Raw genomic sequence first — 22,101 nt, 5'->3', positions numbered from 1 at the left:
AAGATGTTATAATAATGAAATAAGCAAGAGAGTTAGGCACAGCAAGACAGAGAATAAATAGGATGCTTACCCATGTTGTGGGCTCACTCAGGAAACTCCAGTGGAGTGGATCTTCCAAAGAGAGAGGGAGATCCTTCCCCACTGGTAGTCAGCTCTTAAATGGGTCTATGGAGAGGTGGAGCCAGGCTCCACCCCTTCCTGCAGCACAGGTGAATTGCTTTCACCTGTGCTCCCAGGGCTGACTCATTGCTCACCTCAGGTGACTAATGAGAGGTTCAGGCCGTGACTCAGCAGTTCCCATACACCCTTAGATATTTCCACAGTTGAAGCAAAACACGATTGTGTTGGCAATTGATCTTGGTGAAGGTCACTTTGGTCAGTATAAAATTTGTAAACATTTGTTTTTGGGACACCCATATGGGGCCTGATCGGGGTGTCTGGGGGATGGGTTTTCTGGTTCTAATAACTGGAAATACTTCAGTGCCTTCTACCATCCTAATATTGTGCTTTGCTCTTAAGCGTCCCATCTCCCCAAGATCAACCACCAAGTAGGTGGTCTGCTGAACAATGGCCTCTGAGGCCAAGAAATTCATTATAGACACTAACACACCATATTGGTGAGAGGGTGCCTTCTGTAAAATTAGGTCTCCCATTCTGGCCAAAAATTTTACTAAATCTGGGCTTTAAAGGCTTCCTTACATATTGCCTCTTTCATCCCTAGCTTACGAATAAATGTTTGGAGGTCCTCCGTGGAGGACCATAAACCTGTACATACCAGGACATTGGCCTTACTGGGACAAGTGATACAGCATGCTGCCATAAAACAATCTATTAGTGAATGGCTTTCATCATGGTGTTGCACAGTGGCATACAGTCCTTGCCTAAGGGCAAGGTGTGAGGCAATCGATGCAAGCTTGGAAACTTCTGGTCCATTGACCACAACAGTCTCTGCCCCATGTCCCATAATCAAAGTAACCAGGCTGTACACTTCCCCTTGTCTTCTGTCGGAATTGTTGTACCAAATCCACTAATTCAGATGCTGTACAGGGGCGAGACGTTATATGGAGGTGGGTTTGGGCAGGGGCCATTGATCCTAGCCTGCCCCGGGAATGTGCTGGAATTTCACTTTGCTTCCTAGCACATTCAAAGATGCACATACAAAGAAAATGCCATATTGGCAACAATGTCGAAGAAGCATAAACTGTGAATGTGCAGGCCCTGTGACAACAGTAGATTTTTAATCTTAAGGACGAGGTGACTGCAGGCCTTGGGCCTGCAAGACTGCAGAGCAGTTTCCTGGAAGATGTGAGACCATGGACCAAACCCATGCACCACTGTCAAATGCTGGCATGTCATTTGAGACTGCACGGTGGCTGTACACAGGTAGGCACAGTAACACCTCTATAGGTCTTGGGTCAGTTGCAATGCATGCAAAGAAATGATGAATGAAAAAGCTTCTAGTCACATTCATGGAAAAAAAAGACAACACATATTTTATAGGTTTAGAAACTCAAGTTGAATAACCCATTTAGAAGCTTCATCCTTAGAGGCAAAGAAGTCACTCGCATGTTCAGCTGAGCTCATCTTTTTGAATTTATTGATGCAAACCAGGCAAACTTGTAAATCATACTGTATCAGAAGTACTAAAAATGTCATTCTTAGATTTGCATAGCAACTCATCACTTAGGATACACATTTTGTAAGCAGGCAGCAGATTTCTCAGGCTTTTGTTGCCTAGTAAGATTTGTAAGATTTCTTACATGCATTGAGTAAAAATTTATTTGCTGAAGTCACTGCTTGAAATACACAGACTAAAAATGAGTTGTGCCATGCCTGGGCATGTAAACTACTGACTTTAGCTGATACGCTGTGAACTATGAGTCTCCCCAGGATTCAAAAGGCTGCAAGTCTTTACATGATTTCACACTGTTATCAATTTATAGCTAAAATATTTTTTCCTTAAATGTAGGAAGAAGGCTTGCAGCAAGGCACTTGTTCGTTTCAAGTCTATGTGTAGGAACTCCACTGTAAGTGCAGGACCAGCTACACAAGTGCTTTGCATCACAGCAACTTCCTCTCATCATTACATGTGAGAGGAAGTAGCTGTGGGACATGGGGATGAGCCTGAGCTGGAAGGAAAGAGGTGCAGGCACGTGTCCAGGAGTGCTTGCAGATGCCAGAGCTTAGGTAGTTAGAGGGAAGCATTACTCTCATGGAACAAGAAGAGGAGGCCTTAGAATTGCTTTGAAGGGAAGCATGTCTCTTCTGGAACAAAAGAAGGCCTTAGAATTGCTTCGAAATTCTATCTTCTTCCCACTAGGGAATTTTGTATTACTGCTCCAAGACAACATGTTACCTCTGCTACCCTGCAGAGGCAGAAATCCAGAGGCACCGGAAACTCTCAGAGCTTCAAGGTTCATATCACACCTTAGTTGCAGCATCAAAGACGGACACATCATCTGTGGCAGGATAAAGCTTCGTGTCGGTTACTATTAGCTCTCCTTCCGTGAGAACTTCCTTCCAGTCCTGATCTGCACCGAGACACCCAAAGTCCCTATCAAGTGCATGAAAATTAGATTTAAACTCTACTTAGCTAACATGGCATGTGTGCTGTTGAGATGGTAGTAAGGCCTGACTTCCCCAAAGCTAAGGAAAGCACTAAGATTGTAGCTACAACTACCACTCAGAGATTGCACAGTTTTAGCTGAAATTCAGGCTTAAATTTTTTAGTAAAAAATGGCAAAATGCCAGGCAACTATCCACACTAAAATAGTCCAAACCAGCAGTCAGCTAATGTCTGGTTTCAATTCACCTAGTAATTCCAGGAAACTCTGAGGGAACATACTGAAAGGAAAAAAAATGTAACTTGTTGTAAGAGAATGTTTAAAAATATGCACCAGGAAAAAGATTCCAAAGGCAGACAGATCTGTAATGCCAGGGTAAATCAAGTCTTAATGGACTGGGAGCTTGACACTCTATTGGCTCTGGCCCCATACTTTTCTGTTCTTATGCTGAGAAGGTCCATTTGAATTATCTGGATTATCTGATTATTTAACATATTAATGAAGTAACAAACAGGGCCAATGAAGGACTGAAAGCCAGGCACTACTACCGTACTGAATATTAGCATGCTCAGAGGGAACTTCACAGAAACTCTACTAGAAAAGCAGCGTCCCAGGAAGATTCAGATAGCTGTGCATTACAAGCAGGTAATCTTCTAATTTCCGTGAGGAATCATCCAGGATTTAAAGCAGCTGCATTTCAGGCTGTATCTTCCAAGTAAGCTGTCAGCAGATCTCTTGCTCCTAGGGATTCTCCAGCACGGTTTGCAGCACAGCATCCCTCCACCCAAAGCAGCCAGACTTTGATTGATAAGCTTATTGCTAGCAGTGAGGACACATTTATGCCACTGAATGAACAGCCGCTGCCCTCCTTATAAGTCGCTCCGTCATTGGTGAATTTGGTCTCATCACATCACGCTCTCTCAGGAGGCACCTGAAAAAGGAGAATAAGTAGCAGGAAAACAGGAAGAAAGCCACTGAGTACATCATCTTTCCCATAAGACTGTCAGCAAGAGCCCTACAAGAGCAGGAAAACAACACCTAAAGACCTGCTCCTGATTTCCTTTACTGAAAACATTTGGCCTTGGCAGTGAGATTAGGCAGAAGACTGAAAATGAGCACTCTAAGGGCACAAAACAGTCATTCTGATATTTTATCTACTACTCATGTTTCAAAAAGACTTCAAGAGGCAAGCAGGCAAGGCTTCACATTGTCCCCTGAGGAGACAGGCACAGCAGGCTCTGTTAAATTTGAACAGAACTCTCAGCAGGCCAGTGAAGATCTATGATTTCTACTAAACAAAACTCTCGAGATTTGTACTAAAGCAAGCATGCACGTCAGAATCGGTTCATCCTATTTTCCAGTAAAACAGCTGTTATCATTACAATAACCTTGATTTCCAGCAGGTCACTTAGGTGTCCATTAAGTATACAACCAACTGGCAAGATGCCACAGTTTAAGACAGAATATCTGAAAATCAACTGCCCTTGAAAATATGAACGAATCATCCACACTGTAGGACTGCACTTCTGGAACAGACAGCTATCGCACTTTCCATCTTAGTTAAGTGTTACTACATTTAACGTGAACGCTTGTGTGTAATTTCAGCATGGACGTTGTTTGGAGGTGCTCTGCTCCATCCTGATTCTAAAACAGTACTATCACCACAGGAAGAAAAAATGACCAGGAAAAATACTCACTTAGCGAGGTTTTGTTTGGCTTGGGATTTACAATTTAAAGCAGCGTGAATCAAGAGCTGGCTGAAAATATCTCTCTGAAAAAAGAAGTTAGTAAAGATCTCAGTTAATAAGTAACTTTGAAAGTACTGCTGGTTACATCGTCTCCTTTACCAACAGCCCCCAAGGGAAGTTTTCCTGTTGATACCTTGAATACCAAACACTGCTGCTAAGTGTTGGCAAACAGGATGCAGTCACAAGCACAGTTCGGTCCTTCCCTCTTCTAGGAATCAAGGGCTCTTAATAATGAAAGCACCTAAGGGAGGCTACTGAAAGTGGACTGAGTCACATCTCCTATTGATGTCCTTTACCTGAGCATTACTGCCTCCGAGCTGGACGAGTTGGTAACGGATCGGGTACAGCAGATCTACAGCTTTGTCACAGTTTCCATTTTCAAACTCCACCAAAGCCTGCAATAATGGCAACCCCACGCCAGGAGCCAGAGAAAGCTCATGGTCTTCGCCAGGTTCTCTGTACAACGAGAAAGTGATTAACTCTCATAAATCCAATCAGAAAGATGCATATTTAATGCCAGCCTGGCACTGCCTGCAGAAACAATTATTTTTTGACTCAACCAAGCCTGATAGTTCAGGTACCACACTTACACGGTTACTTTTGGTGAGGTATTTTACTTTCACCTTTGTATTACCCATCAGTCAATCAGATTTCAGTCTTCTGCACACATTCGCACGTGTCACAAGCAAAAGCCTTTGCAACATATCATCTTGGCTGGGAAAAAAGCCAGAGAACTCTGCACTAATTTTAATACTGATCAAGGTGTGAGTGAAAATCACAACATTCTTAAGGTGAAAAGCTTCAATGCACAATTCATGCAAATAGGTGAACTCGGAAGCAAAATTCTCAAGAACTATTTCAGCATTGCTTAGAAATCCATTTCCCACACAGGGACTATGACAGTCTCACTACCAGCTAACGCTTAGTTCCTTTCAAAACAGAGCAGAAAGAACCAACACAGACAGCTGACATACACTGCACAATGTCCCTACTGTTATACAGGTGAAATCCTTTATCCACTGCACGTATCATAACTTAGTGCGAACACACAGCTACAAAATACAAAGCAAACGTTCCGTTACTGTCTGTGACAAACACAAGAGATTCTTGCTTAACACAAACAGAAGCCCCTCTAGACATTAACTCATAAATATAATTATAGGGATGACCAAAATGGACACTGGTCCATTTAAACCAGGCCTGACCCAGTGACACAGTAAAGCAGAGAGGATCGTGTGGGAGCCCTTCTGCAAGACAGAGAAGTCATCACTCAGATGCTCAGAGGCCAAAATATTTATTCAGTACAGGACTGTAATTCACTCAACCTACTTGGCAAGTTCTTGAAGAGTTGTTAAAAGCTCATGAGTAGTTTTGTGGTCTTTGGCTCCAAGTGAGGACATCAGCATGTGTGCATCATTGAAAAGAAGAACGTGATCTTTGGTGTGCTTCTTGGCACGCTTGAGGACATTGTCCCACCTGTCTCCAAGCTTTACACCTATGAGTAAGAGATATTTTTTTAATAGAAATACCACGAGCAAGAGCATTGCTTAGTAGTATGTGTCAGCATCACGAGCCATGGATAGCACTGCTACTAAGCTCAAAAAGACAGTCTGTGATGTGGCAAATTCTATTATAGAGTAATGTTAAGTTACAGCCTGCCTTATCTGGGCAAAGGGTTCATTGACTGTCAGTAATTTATCACCAACATTCTAGATTGCATTATGTGAGGATCTCTCTCTGTTAAGTGATTGCTGCCATCTGCCTGGAGATGATGGTCATTCCAAATCACCCACAGCAATCAAATGATACAGAGTAATAAGATGAATTTCATAAACAAACCCAGTGCATCATTAGTCTTTCAGTAGCATATTAGGAAAGCCACTGCTCCTTGCCTTGCTCAGGAACACAAATTTTAGCTTTGAAAAGTTAAGAAGAAATGCCAATGAGTTACGGGAGTACACAAAAGCCAGAGGCTAATCAATATCAAAATAACTTGAAATTTGCTTGGAGAAAGCTCTATAGCTTTTTAGAGGCTAACTTACTTGATTTTTCAGCCTCACATCTCCAGGGACAACGTAAGCTGAACTTTCAAATAAATAAATACATGACCCAGGTTAGCTAAAGCTGAATGAGATACTAACTCTATCCCAGCAAAACCAATTCAGCTTATTACTATAAATTTCACATTGGGGCTTTTCTCAAGAGCAGAATGGCAAGATTTCTTCTGTAACACTGACCAAGCTTGCTCTCTAAGTGTCTTTAAACGCTTTTCTGACACACCAGGGAGGGCAAAAAGAAAACTGTTCCCCATACTGTTTAAAAAAGAATTACAGTTGGATATACTACCTTCCAGATGAAGCCTGTACAGCATTGAAGAGCTATCTACTATATCCAGCATGCTTCTACCCGACAGGAGCCTGGGAGCAATCTGTAATCACAAGTGCTCATAAGCTGTGCTACCAAAAACTTACTCAGATAATTAAACTTAGGTGCACTGTACAAAATTATGGTAGGTTTCAATTTTTTACAGAAGGAAGAAAACACATATCACAATCATGCCCTTCAATAAACACAAGAGACCACTACTCACATGGTTGTCATAAATTGTCAAAGCAGCCTCATATTCCCCCTGTAAAAGCAAACAAGGACCGTGTGATTAATATTCTGGTAGACTAAGCAAGAGTGATGGGTAGCAACCAAAGATACAAATATCATTAAGAGATGCCATAACATTACTTCACTGTCTCATGATTTCAGAGAAAAAAAAAAAAAAGACCAAGATAAAGCAGGATTTACTAGCTAAAATAACCAGTATATTTAGTTTTCATTTAATAACGAAAACAAATACTGACGTGTGTTACACACAAGGGAGAAAGATGAGGTTTCATCTCTCTTCCTCATCTCCCTTTCAGGATTCTTTGCAAAAACTACTGCTTCTTAAAACGTAATCACTTTCTTAAGCAAGCTGTAAAAAGAGCTGTATAAACAGAAGGTGGCAAAACAAACAAGCTGCTAGACTACTGTTGAGAGCTATGCTTTCTATGTCATTACTATGAAACATAAGCAAGTCCTGGTTCTACAGGACTATCTTGTAAAAGCATCATTGTGCTATTTTATAACAGCATTCCTCGAAATACCCTATAAATCCCTATAATTGTTAGGATTGCCTTTTAACTAGCATTGGATGAATTATTGTCTGGACCATAAATCAAAAAACATCTCATACCTTTTCTATGAAGCCTAAAGCCCAGTGCCAGTAATTATGGGTAATAAGCATATCACTGCCCTGCAAAAAAGCAAAAGGAGAGAAATCTTACGATTTACAGAATAACTTTTCATTTCAACATATCTAGGCAGATTTCTGCTTTCCTCTCCAACAAGCGACTGCTTCAAAAGACAGGACAGACAAGAACTTCACATCAGCTGGCCTACAGGAAATCTCTCATTGTTACACTCGCTGCTTTCCAATTCAGGGAGACGCTACAAAAATCAAAGTTTCCCCCAAGTCTTTTTCCATAAAAGAACTGCGCTTGGATGCCTCAGGAGAATTCACTCTTCTGCAGCACTCCTTAAGGAAAAAAATCCAAAAACTATCTATCTCAAGAGTAAGATCTGCCTCCTCTAACATGTAAGGATCGTGGCTGAGGTAATGTGGCTAGACAGTACATAGGAAAGGCCCGCCTCATGAGGGCCTTCATCCTACTCACGTAGATTTCCATCTCAGATTGAGTAATCACTTCTTAAACTTACGTCTTACTACTGACTACAAAATAGCTCACTGAACAAAACAAAACCCCTCTTCTGCTGCTGACTTGGAGTTCTGAATGAGATTAAATTGCTAAGTGAGAAGTGGGCAACAAATAGAGCCCAAATACTCTGGCAGTACAGATAGGTAATCCCAATCATTAGTAAATTTTCAATTGATCAGGCCAGATACAAGCAACTTTATTTAAGGCCTTAGAGAGCTCTGCTTTCTTCCACATGATTATATCTTAACTGGCTTCATGATGGCTAAAATGAAAAATAATGCATAAGTGAATATATACATTTCATTATGACAATGTCAGCTGTTATAAGCCTTAGCTATACTGGACCAGGCAAGAGGATACATCAGACAATTCTACTTCTGTTTTATTCTAAATTTTGTTTTATTCGAATAAAGGGTATAAACGATAGAGACATAGAACTATTTTAAGTCCAAATGGCTTCCAAAAGTTAAAGACCCATTTCAAAAATGGCTGTTGGTAGTTTTGAAGGTGCCTCCCAAACTGTCATTAAAAGTACTGTGTCAAAGGATGAGATGCTTTCTAAAGACATGACAGATATGAACCTCAAGAGAGGGTTGCTTGCACATCTAAGCTTGATATGTGAACAGATAAACTTTAAAAACACCTGAAAAGTAAACCATCCATCTAGTCTCATTATCCAGCTTTGTTCTTCGGGTGAGGTGAAATGATGACCTCAGTTGACTGAAACAAACTCTCGGGTGTTCTCTCAAGATCAAACCACACAAGCTTCTGCTCTGAACATTACCATATTACCTGCTCCATGGGTAATGGTCAGGAAAAAACAGGCTGCACATCACAAATAAAAATTAAGATTTACTTGCAGCAAAAGACCACGTGACAGACTAATTAAGCTGTCCAATACAATGTTTTTCTATATAGCTAACTTGTCAGACACACAAAGCAACTTCAGAAGACTAGTAAAGAGACAAAAGCATCATTTCTTATTTTCTTACAGTTAACATGTGAAGTCTTTCATATCCAGATGCAAAGAAAACTGACCAAACTACAAAAAAACAAACAAACAAACAAAAAACCCAAAGCAACAAGAACAAACTAATTACATGAGCTTTCTCAACGGTGTGCTTTTCATGTGTTATTTCACAGCTCATTTTTGGTTCACAAGAAGAATTTAGACAAGTTTCTCAACTGATGTCTGATTCTCAGTCTAAGCAAAAGGCTTATGAAAATATCATTGCCCATTTTGCTGCTATGAACACGTGCATATCAATGAACCATAATAATCACAGCAAAGTTTTATCTGATGCTACATCTGTCAGCAGTAACCATGGCTTTATGTCACAAAAACATCTAGCCTGCTCATTCTGCTAAGAAATAAGAAACTATGGTATGTGCACATACAACTTACACTCTTCTTGAAAAGCGGTGTGTTGTTTTATTTAAACAAAAATCCTAGCTAACATAAGGCACTGAGAGAGGACAGACTGCATGAACACTTCCCAACTCGCGTGTAATTTGGCATCTGAGTAATCTCAGTAATGATGGCTTGAAGTGGTCCAGAGTACGTGCCTTTCATATGAGACATTTTTCTGCCTCTTGCTTCAAAATCTACATGGATAACAGCACCTCAAGTGAAGTTTTCTACTCATTAATGAAACTTGCGGTGCTTGTAACACGTACAGACAGAAAGGAATTAGATGAAGAAGAATTGCAGGACTTGGCTGGAGCAGGCAAAGACAACCTAAAAAGATATTTTTCAGAGATGCTGTGACAAAGCTTACCTTCCAGTTGTCTTCTGTTTCCTTCATGAACGCCAACCCTTTCTCCACCTCTGCTTTCATTTCATTTACGTGAGCTATAGTATGAGCTGACCACGCATCTGTCCGATCTATATCCAAAGCCTAAGAATGAAAAATGGAAAATGTCATGATTCTCTCAAACTGGCAAGTAACCATTTATTACTGGTGACGGGGAAACAAGAGACTAATTTTATTTGCTGTATGTTAGGTACAACCCCGTACTGCTCCAACCAGCTACACCTGGAAGACTGATTTGGATAGAAAGGAAGAAAGAGTTTTCTGGAGATGTCCTGAATTCTACTGCACAGAGCTGAACATGTGCAAAACAGCTTTAGAATGCAGGATTCAGTGAAGCTTATCCAACAACATTTCATTCCAAAGACATACATCAGAACTGGCCATGAAAGAGTTGCATGCACAGGCATACTACAGCCTACAACAGTTCCTTACAAGCAATTGGTTCTTCCTTCAAGACCACAGCCAGACCTGAATACTGAGCAAATATCTCCTCTTTGCTCCAATTTCCATTATATCTTAGCCATTTTGTAAGGTTAGTCAGTAGCAGTTTCGTCTGTTTCTGATGCAACAGAATAAATAAATAAATAGACCAATTTAACATTCTTTACTAGAAATTAACAGCTTGTTATGCTAAGGGGGATGCAACAAAAGGTACAGAGTATTCTAAGGGATAGTTAAGAATAGTTACCTATGAAACTGAACATTTCCATGTTAAGCCTTTTCTACTTCTACTAAAAATTGCAATAACAAAGAGTCAGTTTACAGCATTCGTGCAAAACATCACTCAGAGATAGGGAGCACAGGACTAACAATTCTAAAAACATTTTACCATCAAGAACAGGCAGTTTACCTCATAGGCAAGCTTCTCTGCACGATCAAAAAAGTTGGATTCCATGAGTCCAAAAGCATAGTAGCCCTTCACGTAGCTAAGCAAAATGGAAAGGAACAACACTTTACCCATGTAGAACTAGATTTAAGCAAGGATTGAAAAACATACTAGAAACAGCATTTAACTCAAAACAGTCCTTGCAAACTACGTCACAATACTGAGCAACAGGAAGAGCTCACGGCCTACCTATTATAAATGTGTGTACTTAACAACAGACCAACCCTCCCTCACGCCCAACAGATATACTAAAAACGTGGAAGGTATTGACTGCATGGCCAAAAGCATCACGTGGAACCGGGAACACAGCTTTTTCAATGCTGAATTGTAGCTAATGGAGACAACATTTAGACTCAATGCCTCCATTCCTGTAGTTAGTCTCAACCACTGTTATTTTTCAAATTCAATGTGTTTTGTAACAAATTGAATTTTACCAACAAGGAAACAGAAAGCACCCACAAGTGACTTCAGATTTACATTTCGAATGCGGTGAGTGGGAGTGTGTCAAAACACACTCTGGTTTCTAAAGGTGACTATTCCAGCTCCTTGAACCCACTGGGCTGTAGCTGAAAGACATCCACTGTCAGGCTGCTGTTGGTGGCAAACCACACTGCTGTTTTAGGACTCAAAGAATTCAAGCTTGCAGAATACGGAACAATGAACTACTCCTCATTGGAAAGGGGAGGCCCAAAAATGCCAGTACAGGTATCAGTGACAAGAGGCATACCACCAGGAATTTAAGAGCTGCTGACATTTACCCTTTTGGATAATCTGGAATTAAGAGTTGCACAGAGCAGTTGTAAAAATGAAAAATTAGATGTTCAGAAGTAAGAAAGTGCTGTCACCAAGGTTATCTGAGTATCTCAAAGGTAGCACATATGTCTGCAACCATCAGCACTTTCTTCACTGCCTACTGAACGCAAGCACCATAATGCAATGTGGCAAAGGTAGCATCATCAAGCAATAAAGGCCCAAAGAAACTGGGCTGTTACATGCTCCTGAGATTAATGCTCCTTAATTGTACCCAATTAAGAGGATAAGAGTTTTCAGCTTGGTAGAACTGCACCAAAAACAATTTACAAAAGCACAGTCCAAACTGCTAAGTCCTACCTCCCCAACGAATGACGTTAGCATATATAAGAAGAACAAAAGATTTCACATTTTTTTCAGTTGACACAGATGGAAAAATGACACTGCCTTCTGAGCTGTGAGACTGAACGATGCCATTGTTTCATTACTAGGTTGATATTCAGTCTACACTGTCTGCACTGTTTGTGGAAGAGAAAAACATTCTGTCCTGGATACTGAGGTACAGAGCATTTGTCCACAGAAAAAAAAACAAATGGGCACACAAGAGCCTGAAGGCATTTTGCCACTGCCTTTGGTGAGGACACAATTCTACCTTAGGCGTTACATGACACGTGCCTTATTTGACAGCAAAAATCACTAAATGTGCCACCGCTCACTTCTGGAAACTGAACAAAACAACCTCACTAACAGTGTCAGCAGGGAGACAGGGGAGATGTTCAAGCTGGTGTCACCTATAATTCACTCGACTTCATTTATAAGCTCTAAATCTTGTCTACACTTCCATTTCTAACAAATCCTATTATTTAGATGCGTGGAACCTAAAACCTAGAAGTATGCATACATCAGATGCAGAGCAATTTTGAAAATGAAGCATGACCTACCTGCTCAGAGGAACATCAGGTGTCCAGAAGGGAAAAACCCGAGCAAGAGAATCTCGCATTTGTATTTGATATCCCAGGGAGAAATAAGTGTCATGGGAAAATTTGAGGGCTAGCAAGTCAGTTGGATGGTTCTGTAGAATCTGTTCCCATACATCACAAGCTTTTGGACGCTGTCTATAAACAAAAGTTTTGATCGTTGAAAGAAGACATGCATACCTGCCCCTGCTGTTAGTTCTAAACTCCTGCTATTCTGAAAAAGATTCAACAACAAATGCCTTTTTCTTCTTGAACAAATTTTAGTTAAGTTTGTTTTTTTCTTTAAGAAACAATGACATTATTTAAACAGGGCACTTACTAGGGAATCACATTAAAAAGCATTCTTACAAAAGCTGCAAAAGGCAAGGAAAAAGACACAAGCTTGAACATAAAGATTTTCCCATGAGATTGAACGTGAACTTGGTACAGAGATCTGCTGTTAACTGCTTGGGAGCTGGAAAGCTTTGCAGATGGATCTGGAAAGGCTGGATCAAAGGACTAAGTCCAACTGCATGACATTCAACAAGGCTAAGTCCCCAGTCCTCCACTGGAGTCACAACAACCCCTTACAGTGGTACAGACTTATGCATGATTGGCGGAAAGTTGCTCAGCAGAAGAAGAGCTGGGGGTGCTGGCTGACAACCAGCTGAACGTGAGCCAGCAGTGTGCCCACGTAGCCAGCAAGGCCAATGGCAACCAGGCCTGCATCACAAACAGTGTGGTCAGAGGGATGAGGAAAAAGATTGAGCCCATATTCAGCAGTAGTGAGGCTGCACCTTGACTACTGCGTTCACTTCTGGGCCTCTCACTATAAAAATGATATTGAGTTGCTGGAACACGTTCACAGAAGAGCAACAAAGTTGAAGGGACTGTAAAACAAGACATTTCAGGAGCAACAGAGGGAACAGGCTGTTCCGTTTGGAACTTCCACCTGAAAGGAGGTAGCAGTCAGGGGGCTGCCAGTGGAACAGGTAGCCCTGGGAAGTGGTGGAGTCCCAACCCCTCCACTCCCAGAAGTATTTACACTAGAGAACCTGGTATAATGACGGAACTTGGTAGTTCAGCCTGATCATCTTGAAGATGTTTTACGTGCTAAGCCATTCTATAATTTGATAATTAATCCAGAGTCACAGGCACACAGACACCTTTGTTCCAATGGGAACTGAATCCATTCTAGCAGGGCTTCAGTAGCTTCCTCTTTACCTTTGCTATGAATTATGTGAGGTAAAGCCACGTTCACTTGTTTGATGAATTATAAAAGTGAATGACTACTTCTCTAGAGTGCAAAGAAATTCATCGTACTGAATGGAACAATAATGCTTCACAGAACTGCTGATAACTAGCAGCTCCCACTCTACTTCCTGACACTAGGAGCACTGGAACAGGTTGCCCAGAGGGGCTGAAAAGTCTCTTTCTATGGAGATATTCAAGACTCATGTGGACTCATCTGGTGGTGGACTCAACAGTCTTTCATGGTCCATTCCATCTCCAGCAATTCTGTGAAAAGGACGTTTGAGGATTTGCTTGTGTGGTTCAAAGAATGTATTATGTTACAGCAGACCTTAGAGTAGTTATACATAAAAGTATCTCATTTCTAAACCCTTTACTCTGCTGATGTAGTTAAGACAGATTTAAAAAAAAGAAGTGCTAAAGATATGACAGAGGCCATACTGAACTTCCCCTCCTACAGCACTGATGGCCACACAATTCTGGGAGACAATAGAACAGTAACAAACACCTGATCCTGATTTTTGCTACATGACTGGTTAGACTGCTAGCACACAACCCTACAAGGCAACGCCTTGACCTCTGATAGCTTAAGCTCTTCACAGTACTTTTCGTGACAAGAAAGTGGAGAACAGAAGAGCAAATGGGACACAGCGTGAGGCAGCAGTACACAGCAACAGACAGAAGGCCTTGCATGACAAAACCAGCTATTGTCCTCTTCCACACAGGCCCAGCCACTTACCCACTGGCAAACATGTCCAAGGCCAATACGTGAAGCTTCTCCCGCTCAGTCAGAGGCTGAGATCTTGACAGCGTCATCATTGTTTCCAGCGCACTGCCCAGATCTTTGTTGAGCCGCACTGAGCTTCCAGCGCCAATAAGCTCCAATCCATTAGCAATGACATGTCCCATTACTACGGAAATCAACAACTGACATCATGAGCAGCACAGAAATGCACATAATTCGTCTCTATATGAGCATCAAGAGGTTTGGGTTGGTCTGGTTGAAAACGGGTCTCATTTGTAGTCAAAGACTCATAAGTTCAACTTTTCATTGCCCTTCATGACAGGCATTACAAAAGACTTGAGTGAAAAACATGGAAACATCACCACAGCCTGCTCTCCCTTCTAAAGACGAACGACAGAATTTTATACCACACACCAGTTGCTACTTGCCAAAATGAGGTACAGCAAACACAAAGAAACATGATAGAAGGGCTGCTCCAAAAGTAATACCTCCCATTTTATTACACTGATCCACAATGTCAGAGGCAAATGTTGGTATAGCAGTAGAACTTTCCAGCCAATATTCTGTAACATATTGTTGTTGTGTGACAGATGGCAGCAGAGGGGCAGTCTGATAAAGCGGTGTCTGACATGGAGGTGCGTATGAAGCAAAGTTGTGTCCCTGAATTCCTTCACGCAGAAACAATAGCAACTCCTGACATTATTGATGCTTGCTGAACACTTATGGAGACCAAACAGTGGGTGTCAACGCAGCGAGTTGGCAGGTGATACATCTCAGCAGAGCCAACAACAGGCCACCTCTGCTGGTGCAGATTTTTACAAGTGTGGCATACATGCTCTTGATCGTCTCTGAACAATCTATAGCTAGTACTGTTGACTATGTTGAAAAACTCTGTTTTGTAGCAGAAAAAAATTGTGTCATTGTGCTCCTTGAATCCATTGCAGTTTAAGTGGAAATAAAAAGGAGGCATTACTTTTGGAGTGATTTACGTATCATCCAGCACTTCCCATAATAACAGTTAAAGGTTACACTTACCAAAATTCGGATCCGCAGCCTTTAACTTGGAAAGACACCCTTCAATGCCTCCTAGATTCTCATCGTTGCGCCACGTCGCATACTGCAAAAGAGAGAGACAGTGCCAATGACACTGGCCATCTTCTCATCCTCCCACAGAATGACAGAATGGCTTGGGCTAGAAGGGAACTCCAAGATCATCTAGATTCAAACCCCCTTCCACTGGCAGGGTTGCCAACAAGTCAAACATGCACCAGATCAGGTAGCCCAGGGTGCCAGGCAGCTTAAAGTTAAAGGAAGCAAGACAAAAGAGAATCTTTACACTTAGTACACCGTTTTCTCATCTTCCAGACAGTCAGAAATTCAAAAATCAGCCACAGCAAAGACTACTTGGTGCACAACACCCTCCATTCTCTTGCTGTTGCTTTATGTCATACCTGGCTTAGCGTAGCATCAAATAGTTTACAGGCTTCGTTGCTAGCGGTGGACAGCCCAAGTCCAGCATCCTGCCAGGCCTGCACCAGAAACAAAAAAGAACTGCTTATTCCATGCACTGCTTGTCCAAACGCAGCCACAAACTTCAAAAGCAATGATTTACTGATGCTTTTCAACTATTTTTTTGTTGTGTTCCTGTGCTGCACAGACAACTTGAGCAGCCACAGAAACATTTTCTGCAGCCGTAATTACAGATGACATTACATTACGGCAATCAACTCCGTTAGCTGTGGTTAGCAGTGGGGAGGAAGAACCAACACATCATGAACGGCAAAACTTAACAGGCTACAGACATCAAAATGCAACAACGGTTCTCAACCCATTATGGTTCCCTTTTGACAAGTTTCTCTGCTGCAGGTACACCTCACGTGGAATTGTCACATGCTGAATTAAGGCCCTGGTTTTCTACACGTGACAGCAGCGCAGTGTTTTCCCACACAGGATGGCAACACAACCACAAGTTTGTCATCACACAATCTATGATCAACTCTTTCTCCCCTCTCCCCCCTCCCTTGTGTATGTGAACTGCTGAGTCACTGCCTGAAGGACTGATTGAGCACCTGAAGAAAAGACCCAATCAACTCTGGAAGCCAGACTCCACCCTCTTGGACTTATGTAAGGGCACTCAGGAATGCTCTCATACTGGAGGTTGCTCTTTCATGGAATTTTTTCTGTGAGCCTAGATCCTTGGAGACTCTTACTCTTCATAACAACTTTCCATTGCACTGGTCCTTTTGCCCTAACACCTTGGCTCAGAGCTCACTTTATGAGGCCTTTTTGGAGATAAGGCTCTAACTGACAACTGTGAATTATCTAGGAGGACAAGTGGTGGGTGTCACTGTGCCACAACTTTTGATTATGGTTATAAAGATAAACAGAATTTGGAGGAGGAGGCCCTGCTTGATAGAGCTGGCCACTGCAAAATGCGATAATGCTCGAGCATGGCAATGAAGGCACCACTCCCTGTTGATCTGGAGGGCCAGGAGTATCAAGCTAACAGAAAGAAAAGAAAGAAAAAAAAAAAAAGTAGTGGAAAAGTGGGTGATAAAAGGTATACACTATACTAAGCATACTGGAGAGAAATTCCCTGAGAAAAACAAACCCCTTATGAAAGAACCTCCTGGGTCCTGCTTGCAGCCAAGCTTCCTGGCTTTCTCCTATCTCTCACAGTGACTGGACAAGTTCCTGGGATCAACGGACAGCCACAGGCTAGGTTAGACCCAGGGTGCTGACAATCCCTCACACTTTCCACAAAGACCCCTTGCTTTTATTTCCTATCTCTTTTCCATTGCCTGGCATTGCCCTTCCCCATCTCCCTGAGTGACTAGGATTTATAATAAACTGGTTGGACAAACATTGCACACGTTGTGTCTTAATCTTGCCAGTGGGTATAAATATATGAAAGAATCTCCTCTCTCGCCTGTAATTGGTTGAGACACAATCTCAGGCGCATCCCTTCCCAACTTGTTCACATCTGTCTTCATTGTCAAAGCTTTTAGGTAGACTGGAAGACATTCTTTAAACAATAGTCTAAAGCTTTCCCTCCGAAATGTGATTACAGGCTCACATTCCAACCATTCAAGTACCGGAGAGTTCACATTACGCCCTTGCAAGTACTCTACAATATAAAATCACGAACTTGGTTTTTCTTTTTTTCAGGCGTGAGTTCAGAAACAGCAAGAAGAAACTGGCCGAGAGAGCAGCCAAGCCAGGGCTGCAGCTTGCAGGTTTCCTGGCTCCCCCCAGAGGGAAGGGGCAGGACTCAGCCCGCTGCTCCAGCCCCAGGGCGAGCGAAGCTCCCCGAACCGCGCCTCTCGGGACGACCCCGGACGAGGCCGCACGAAGGCAGGGCCGGCTCCTCGCGCCCCTCCCAGCCTCAGCGGCCGCAGCTCCCAACCGCGGGCTCCTTCCCCGGCCCCACGCCCCGGCGGCGGCCGAAGCAGGGCCTGCTCGCTCTCGCCGCCCGCTCTCCCGGCAGCTGCGGGACCCGCGGGCACAGCGGGCACAGCCGCCCGCCAACCTGCGGCCGCGGAACGGCCCCTCGGCTCGGCGCGGCTCCGTCGTTGCGCCGCTCCTTTCCGGCCCAGCCGTACCTTGCAGTCCCTCAGCGGTGCCATGGCCGTCCCGCAACCCCTTCTCAGCCTTCGCCCGAGCGACTCCGCGCTTCCCAGAGCACGCAGGAGAAGGGGCCGGGCCGGGCCGGGGCGGTCTGCGGGGCGGGGCGTGCGGGGCCGCTCCTCCTCTCGGACCGCCGCGCTGAGCGCAACGCGGTGCCTGCCGCGCTCTGTGCGGTCCGTGGCCCCTTTGGGCAGCCCGTCCCAGGGGCCGTCTCGAAAGCCGACGTGGTTCTTCTGCAAGCCGCGCCATGGAGGAGGGCGGCAGGTACCGGTCTGCACGCAGAACGTTCTGGCTTTCGAGGTCACCCGCTGACAGTTGGCGCTACGCAACCGGCAGCCGCCGGCAGGTCACGCCGCAGGACGAGCGCTTTCCCTCGCCCGTCGTCCGGCCATGCCCACGCTGCTTTTTCTGCTCCAGCTGCTCACTTTTTCCCTGCAAGCCTCCTCCCCGCGCTTGCAGCCGGCGCCGCTGGCGGTCACCTGCCTCGGAGCTCGCGGACGCGGCTCCGAAGGGCTCAGCGGCGAGGGATGGCTCTCCTGCCAGGGCAATGGCAACTTGCGACTGGGGTACCTGCCAGCCCCGGAAGCGAGAGCGGAGGCAGAGAGTAAAGGGAGGCAGCCTGCCTCCCCGCCGCACTGCCGCTGGTACCTGAATTGGGATTGGGTGAAGAACACCTCCTCCTGGTCAGGGCAGTTCACACTCCGGACAGGCCTCTCCCCGGGAAGCGCTCTCCGGCCCGTGGCCCCCAGTGTCATGACAGTGCAGTGCTCGTCTGCCTCATGCGCTGCACCCGAGTGCCTTTATCACAACTTGAGCATCCAGATATCAGCAAGATGGGCCGCTTTCCCCTGGGATCCTGAGGAACACCAAGGGTTCGTGGCAAAAGTGAGTAGCAACCAAAGTGGACTGACACCAGCTCTCCCGAGAGTCAGGGATGATGCTTCAAAAACAACAGAGCTGGCAGTGCTTCACCAGGAAGCAGCCTGCAAATTAAACTCGGTTACGATTCAAAAACCTCCTCTTCACACCTCTGTCATACGTCAGAAAAAGGGGACAACATTTTACCTGTATGCTAGAGTGCTAGTGGACTGCAACCTCCGCTTGTCCATAAAGCCTCAGTGGATATTCTATGCTGTGAAGGACATGAAAACCAATCCAGACTGGGACCAGCCTTTAAATATATCATCGATGCACGGTGTCAACACAGTGCAGTTAACGGTTCCCAGCTGGACCTTGGATTATGGAATGTATCAGGTCTATTTTACTGCTTCAGTATACGTGCTCGGGACCAAGAGAACCTTCAGTAAGACAGACAGAATTTTCCTCGAGATAGAGAGAACTGATCTTGTGGCAGGCATTGCAGGAGGCGTCTTCCGGACAGTGGGCTTTTTTGATAATTGGACTCTTGATGGCTCTGTGTCCTATGACCCCGATTCGCCGGAACGACTGAAGGGAATCACGTTTACGTGGTACTGCACTAAAAAGCTATCGGACTATGAAAGCATGAGAATTGGTGCGGGAAATAAGTGTCATCCAGCCCAGAGGGATTTGAGGTGGCTGACATCTTCAGGAGCTGTTCAAGTGGTCGCACCGGAATCGCTGCCGGGAAACACTGTCTACCACTTCCGCTTAGTCATTCAAAAGGACAGAAGAAAGAGTTATGCCGACCAAAGCGTGAAGGTGCAGTCTGGCTTCTCTCCTCTCCTGGATGTGGCGTGCCTTGAAAACTGTGGCAGCGCTGTAATTCCGACAGAGAGGTTTACGTTGTCAGGCAAATGCCTCAACTGTGGAACGAGCAGCCAGCCAGTCTACCACTGGTCGCTTTGGTTGGAAAATTCCACAGAAATTAGCTTTGACTGGTCTTCCAGAACATCGACGGGCAGGTCTGGTGCTTATCTTTCTATACATGCTTTGACTTTTACCAGTACTACAGATCAATCATACATACTACTTCTAAAAGTGACTACCTGGGGTGGTAGGTCATCACTCTACAGATATGCATTTAAAGTAAATTCTCCACCCAGGGCTGGCAAGTGTAGCATCAGCCCACGCCGCGGTACAGCTTTCCTGACAAAATTTGTTGTCCAGTGCAGCGGATTTTCTGACAGCAACTTACCCCTGACATACAAAGTCATAGTAGCTTCCGACATATCCAAAACTGCCAAAATCAACTCGGTGGAGGATAACACATTTGGCACAATTCTGTACTTCGGCTATCAGCCTAGAATGCCTCCATCTCTCCTCCCAGTTGGTGTACCCTCTCGGAGATATGCTCTGACACTGTACGTTCAAGTGTATGATTCTCTGGGGGCATTTACCCAACTGAGTCTGCATGTCAGAGCACAGAACCCAGTCAGAAGTCGACCACTAGCTGTTGTGTTTCATGAACTGCTTGCCTCAGTGAGTGGTTCAGGTGCGCCCATGACAGCTTATCTCCAGACCGGAGACTATTTCAATGCGGGTTATTTGGCTTATCTTGCAGCCTCTGTGCTAAACTACATCGAAGCCGCACCAACACTCCCGATACCCAAGGCTCAGTTGAGGGAAAGCCTGATTAAGGCAGCCCTGAATGTTTCGGTTGAGAGCACCATGGAAATTAACCAAGTGGTAGCCTCTCTTTTTAAAGTCACAGAGCGACCTGAGGAAGTGAATGCTCGATCACAAGAGATTGCCATTACAAAACTGACTGAAGTAACCGGGGTCTTGAAAACACAGAGGAACGAGAGCCACTGGTCTGAACAAGCAGAAATTCAGACCAGTGGAATACTAAAATGCGTGTCCAACATCCTGAGAGCTGCTCTTCTGCGTCGCAGGAAGGTCAATGTTAGTGCAGTCACGCAAGTCTTTTCCATCATGGAAAACTTAACTGAGATTGTCTTCCAAGGCAAAGTCCCTGGGGAGGAAGACACTATCATGGAAACCAGCAACTGGAAGATCACTCTGATGAAGGACGAAAGCTGGGATGTTGCAAATGCTTTCTCTACCACAGAAACCTGCAGGAATTGTTTCTATCCAACACTAAAAAATGGAAACTCTTCAAGATTGTCTTACGATGCAGTCATTTCCACTGCCCTGTTTGAGTTTGATGAAAACCCTTTCCCTTGGTTGAATTATACTTCAGAAATTGCAACAGACATCTTGGGCTTCAAAATGACAGAGACCAAGGCTAATGGGGATCTGCTAGGGATCCTGCCTGAAGAAGCAAACGTTCTTATTGCAAGGAAAGATACCGAATCATCAACATTTCAGTTAGCAATGGGACCTGATAAAACACAAACCTACACAACCGGAGGATTTAGTCTTGAAGTGAACAAGGATACCAAGGTCATATACATCCAGATCCTGACAAAATTAGAAGTGGCTTTCCAGGTGCTAGTGTTTACAGGCACTAATGTCACTCAGAATTTTCCCATTGCCTCTTTTGATGCTTTTCACAACATGACAACAGTGGCAAGCAAAACCAAGGCAGTTGATGAAGAGTGTTATATCAAGGCTCCTTACATCATCTGCCTCCCAGAGTCAGTGCTGAAAGTCGCAGCTCAAGGAAGCGGTGCCCAGAGCTGGAAAATTTCCATCGTCTTGCTGACCCCCTACATCACCAGGTATCCAAACATGAGGCTGGTGAGCATACACATTTTTAGCGATCACTGCTTGTTTCTGGGGGGGGTTCAAAATCAGTGGAGGGAAGACATATGCAAACTTGGTTCCCTGACCAACTGGCAACGGGTACACTGTGTCTGCAGCATGAAGCGGAGTCACAGGAGCCGGTCAGTCCTCACTGCCCCAAATACAACGAGACTTGACATCAAGTTCCTGGCAGCCAAAGTCATTGTTACCCCCAACACAGTAGATCTTAAAAGAAACCTAATAGCAGACATCCCTAAGAATCCCGTGACTCTTCTAACAGTGCTCTTCATTTTTTCAGCCTACTTTCTTTTGTCTCTCTGGGCCGTGCGAAAAGACAGGGCTGAGATGGTCAGCAAAGACAAACTTATAGTTCTGCCCGACAAC

General features: G+C 44.2%; 2 protein-coding genes across 3 annotated transcripts; one reads left to right on the top strand and one right to left on the bottom strand.

Moving 5' to 3' along the window:
• Positions 1 to 1,695: 1,695 nt before the first annotated feature.
• On the bottom strand, positions 1,696 to 18,389 carry LOC149919731 (tetratricopeptide repeat protein 38-like). 2 transcript variants are annotated; one of them, XM_090147644.1, is made up of 14 exons: positions 18,066 to 18,389; positions 15,915 to 15,992; positions 15,499 to 15,580; positions 14,458 to 14,629; positions 12,453 to 12,626; positions 10,726 to 10,801; positions 9,840 to 9,959; positions 7,539 to 7,598; positions 6,903 to 6,941; positions 6,659 to 6,740; positions 5,642 to 5,807; positions 4,609 to 4,768; positions 4,262 to 4,335; positions 1,696 to 3,495 (listed from the first exon to the last, which is right to left on the bottom strand). In XM_090147644.1, exons 1-14 carry the CDS (start codon positions 18,087 to 18,089, stop codon positions 3,402 to 3,404), a joined length of 1,401 nt encoding a protein of 466 aa, XP_090003770.1. In that variant the 5' UTR covers positions 18,090 to 18,389; the 3' UTR covers positions 1,696 to 3,401. The 2 variants fall into 2 exon arrangements, with proteins under 2 accessions (XP_090003770.1, XP_090003768.1); XM_090147642.1 differs by lacking the exon at positions 12,453 to 12,626 and having other exon boundaries at positions 18,066 to 18,178.
• LOC149919730 (polycystin family receptor for egg jelly-like) lies at positions 18,332 to 21,345 on the top strand. Its single transcript, XM_090147632.1, has 2 exons — positions 18,332 to 20,950; positions 21,205 to 21,345. The coding sequence occupies exons 1-2, from the start codon at positions 18,481 to 18,483 to the stop codon at positions 21,258 to 21,260; spliced, it is 2,526 nt and encodes an 841-aa protein (XP_090003758.1). The 5' UTR covers positions 18,332 to 18,480; the 3' UTR covers positions 21,261 to 21,345.
• Positions 21,346 to 22,101: the final 756 nt, after the last annotated feature.

Source organism: Phasianus colchicus, chromosome 1, assembly GCF_987193195.1.
Source record: "Phasianus colchicus chromosome 1, bPhaCol1.hap1.1, whole genome shotgun sequence".
In the NCBI taxonomy this organism is placed as follows: Eukaryota; Metazoa; Chordata; class Aves; order Galliformes; family Phasianidae; genus Phasianus; species Phasianus colchicus.
Note: the sequence above shows the minus strand (reverse complement) of the source record. Positions and strands in the feature narration are given on the sequence as shown.

Excerpts from the sequence above, each read along its gene's own strand:
- LOC149919731 (XM_090147644.1), bottom strand. The coding sequence starts at position 18,089 with ATGGCACCGCTGAGGGACTGCAAG. Across the intron at positions 10,802-12,452 it reads CCTGATGTTCCTCTGAGCAG|CTACGTGAAGGGCTACTATG; the intron begins GTAGGTCATGCT and ends CATTTTGCTTAG. Across the intron at positions 6,942-7,538 it reads CTTTAGGCTTCATAGAAAAG|GGGGAATATGAGGCTGCTTT; the intron begins GTATGAGATGTT and ends TTGCTTTTACAG.
- LOC149919730 (XM_090147632.1), top strand. The coding sequence starts at position 18,481 with ATGCCCACGCTGCTTTTTCTGCTCCAGCTGCTCACTTTTTCCCTGCAA. Across the intron at positions 20,951-21,204 it reads AGTCTTTTCCATCATGGAAA|ACTTCAGAAATTGCAACAGA; the intron begins ACTTAACTGAGA and ends TGGTTGAATTAT.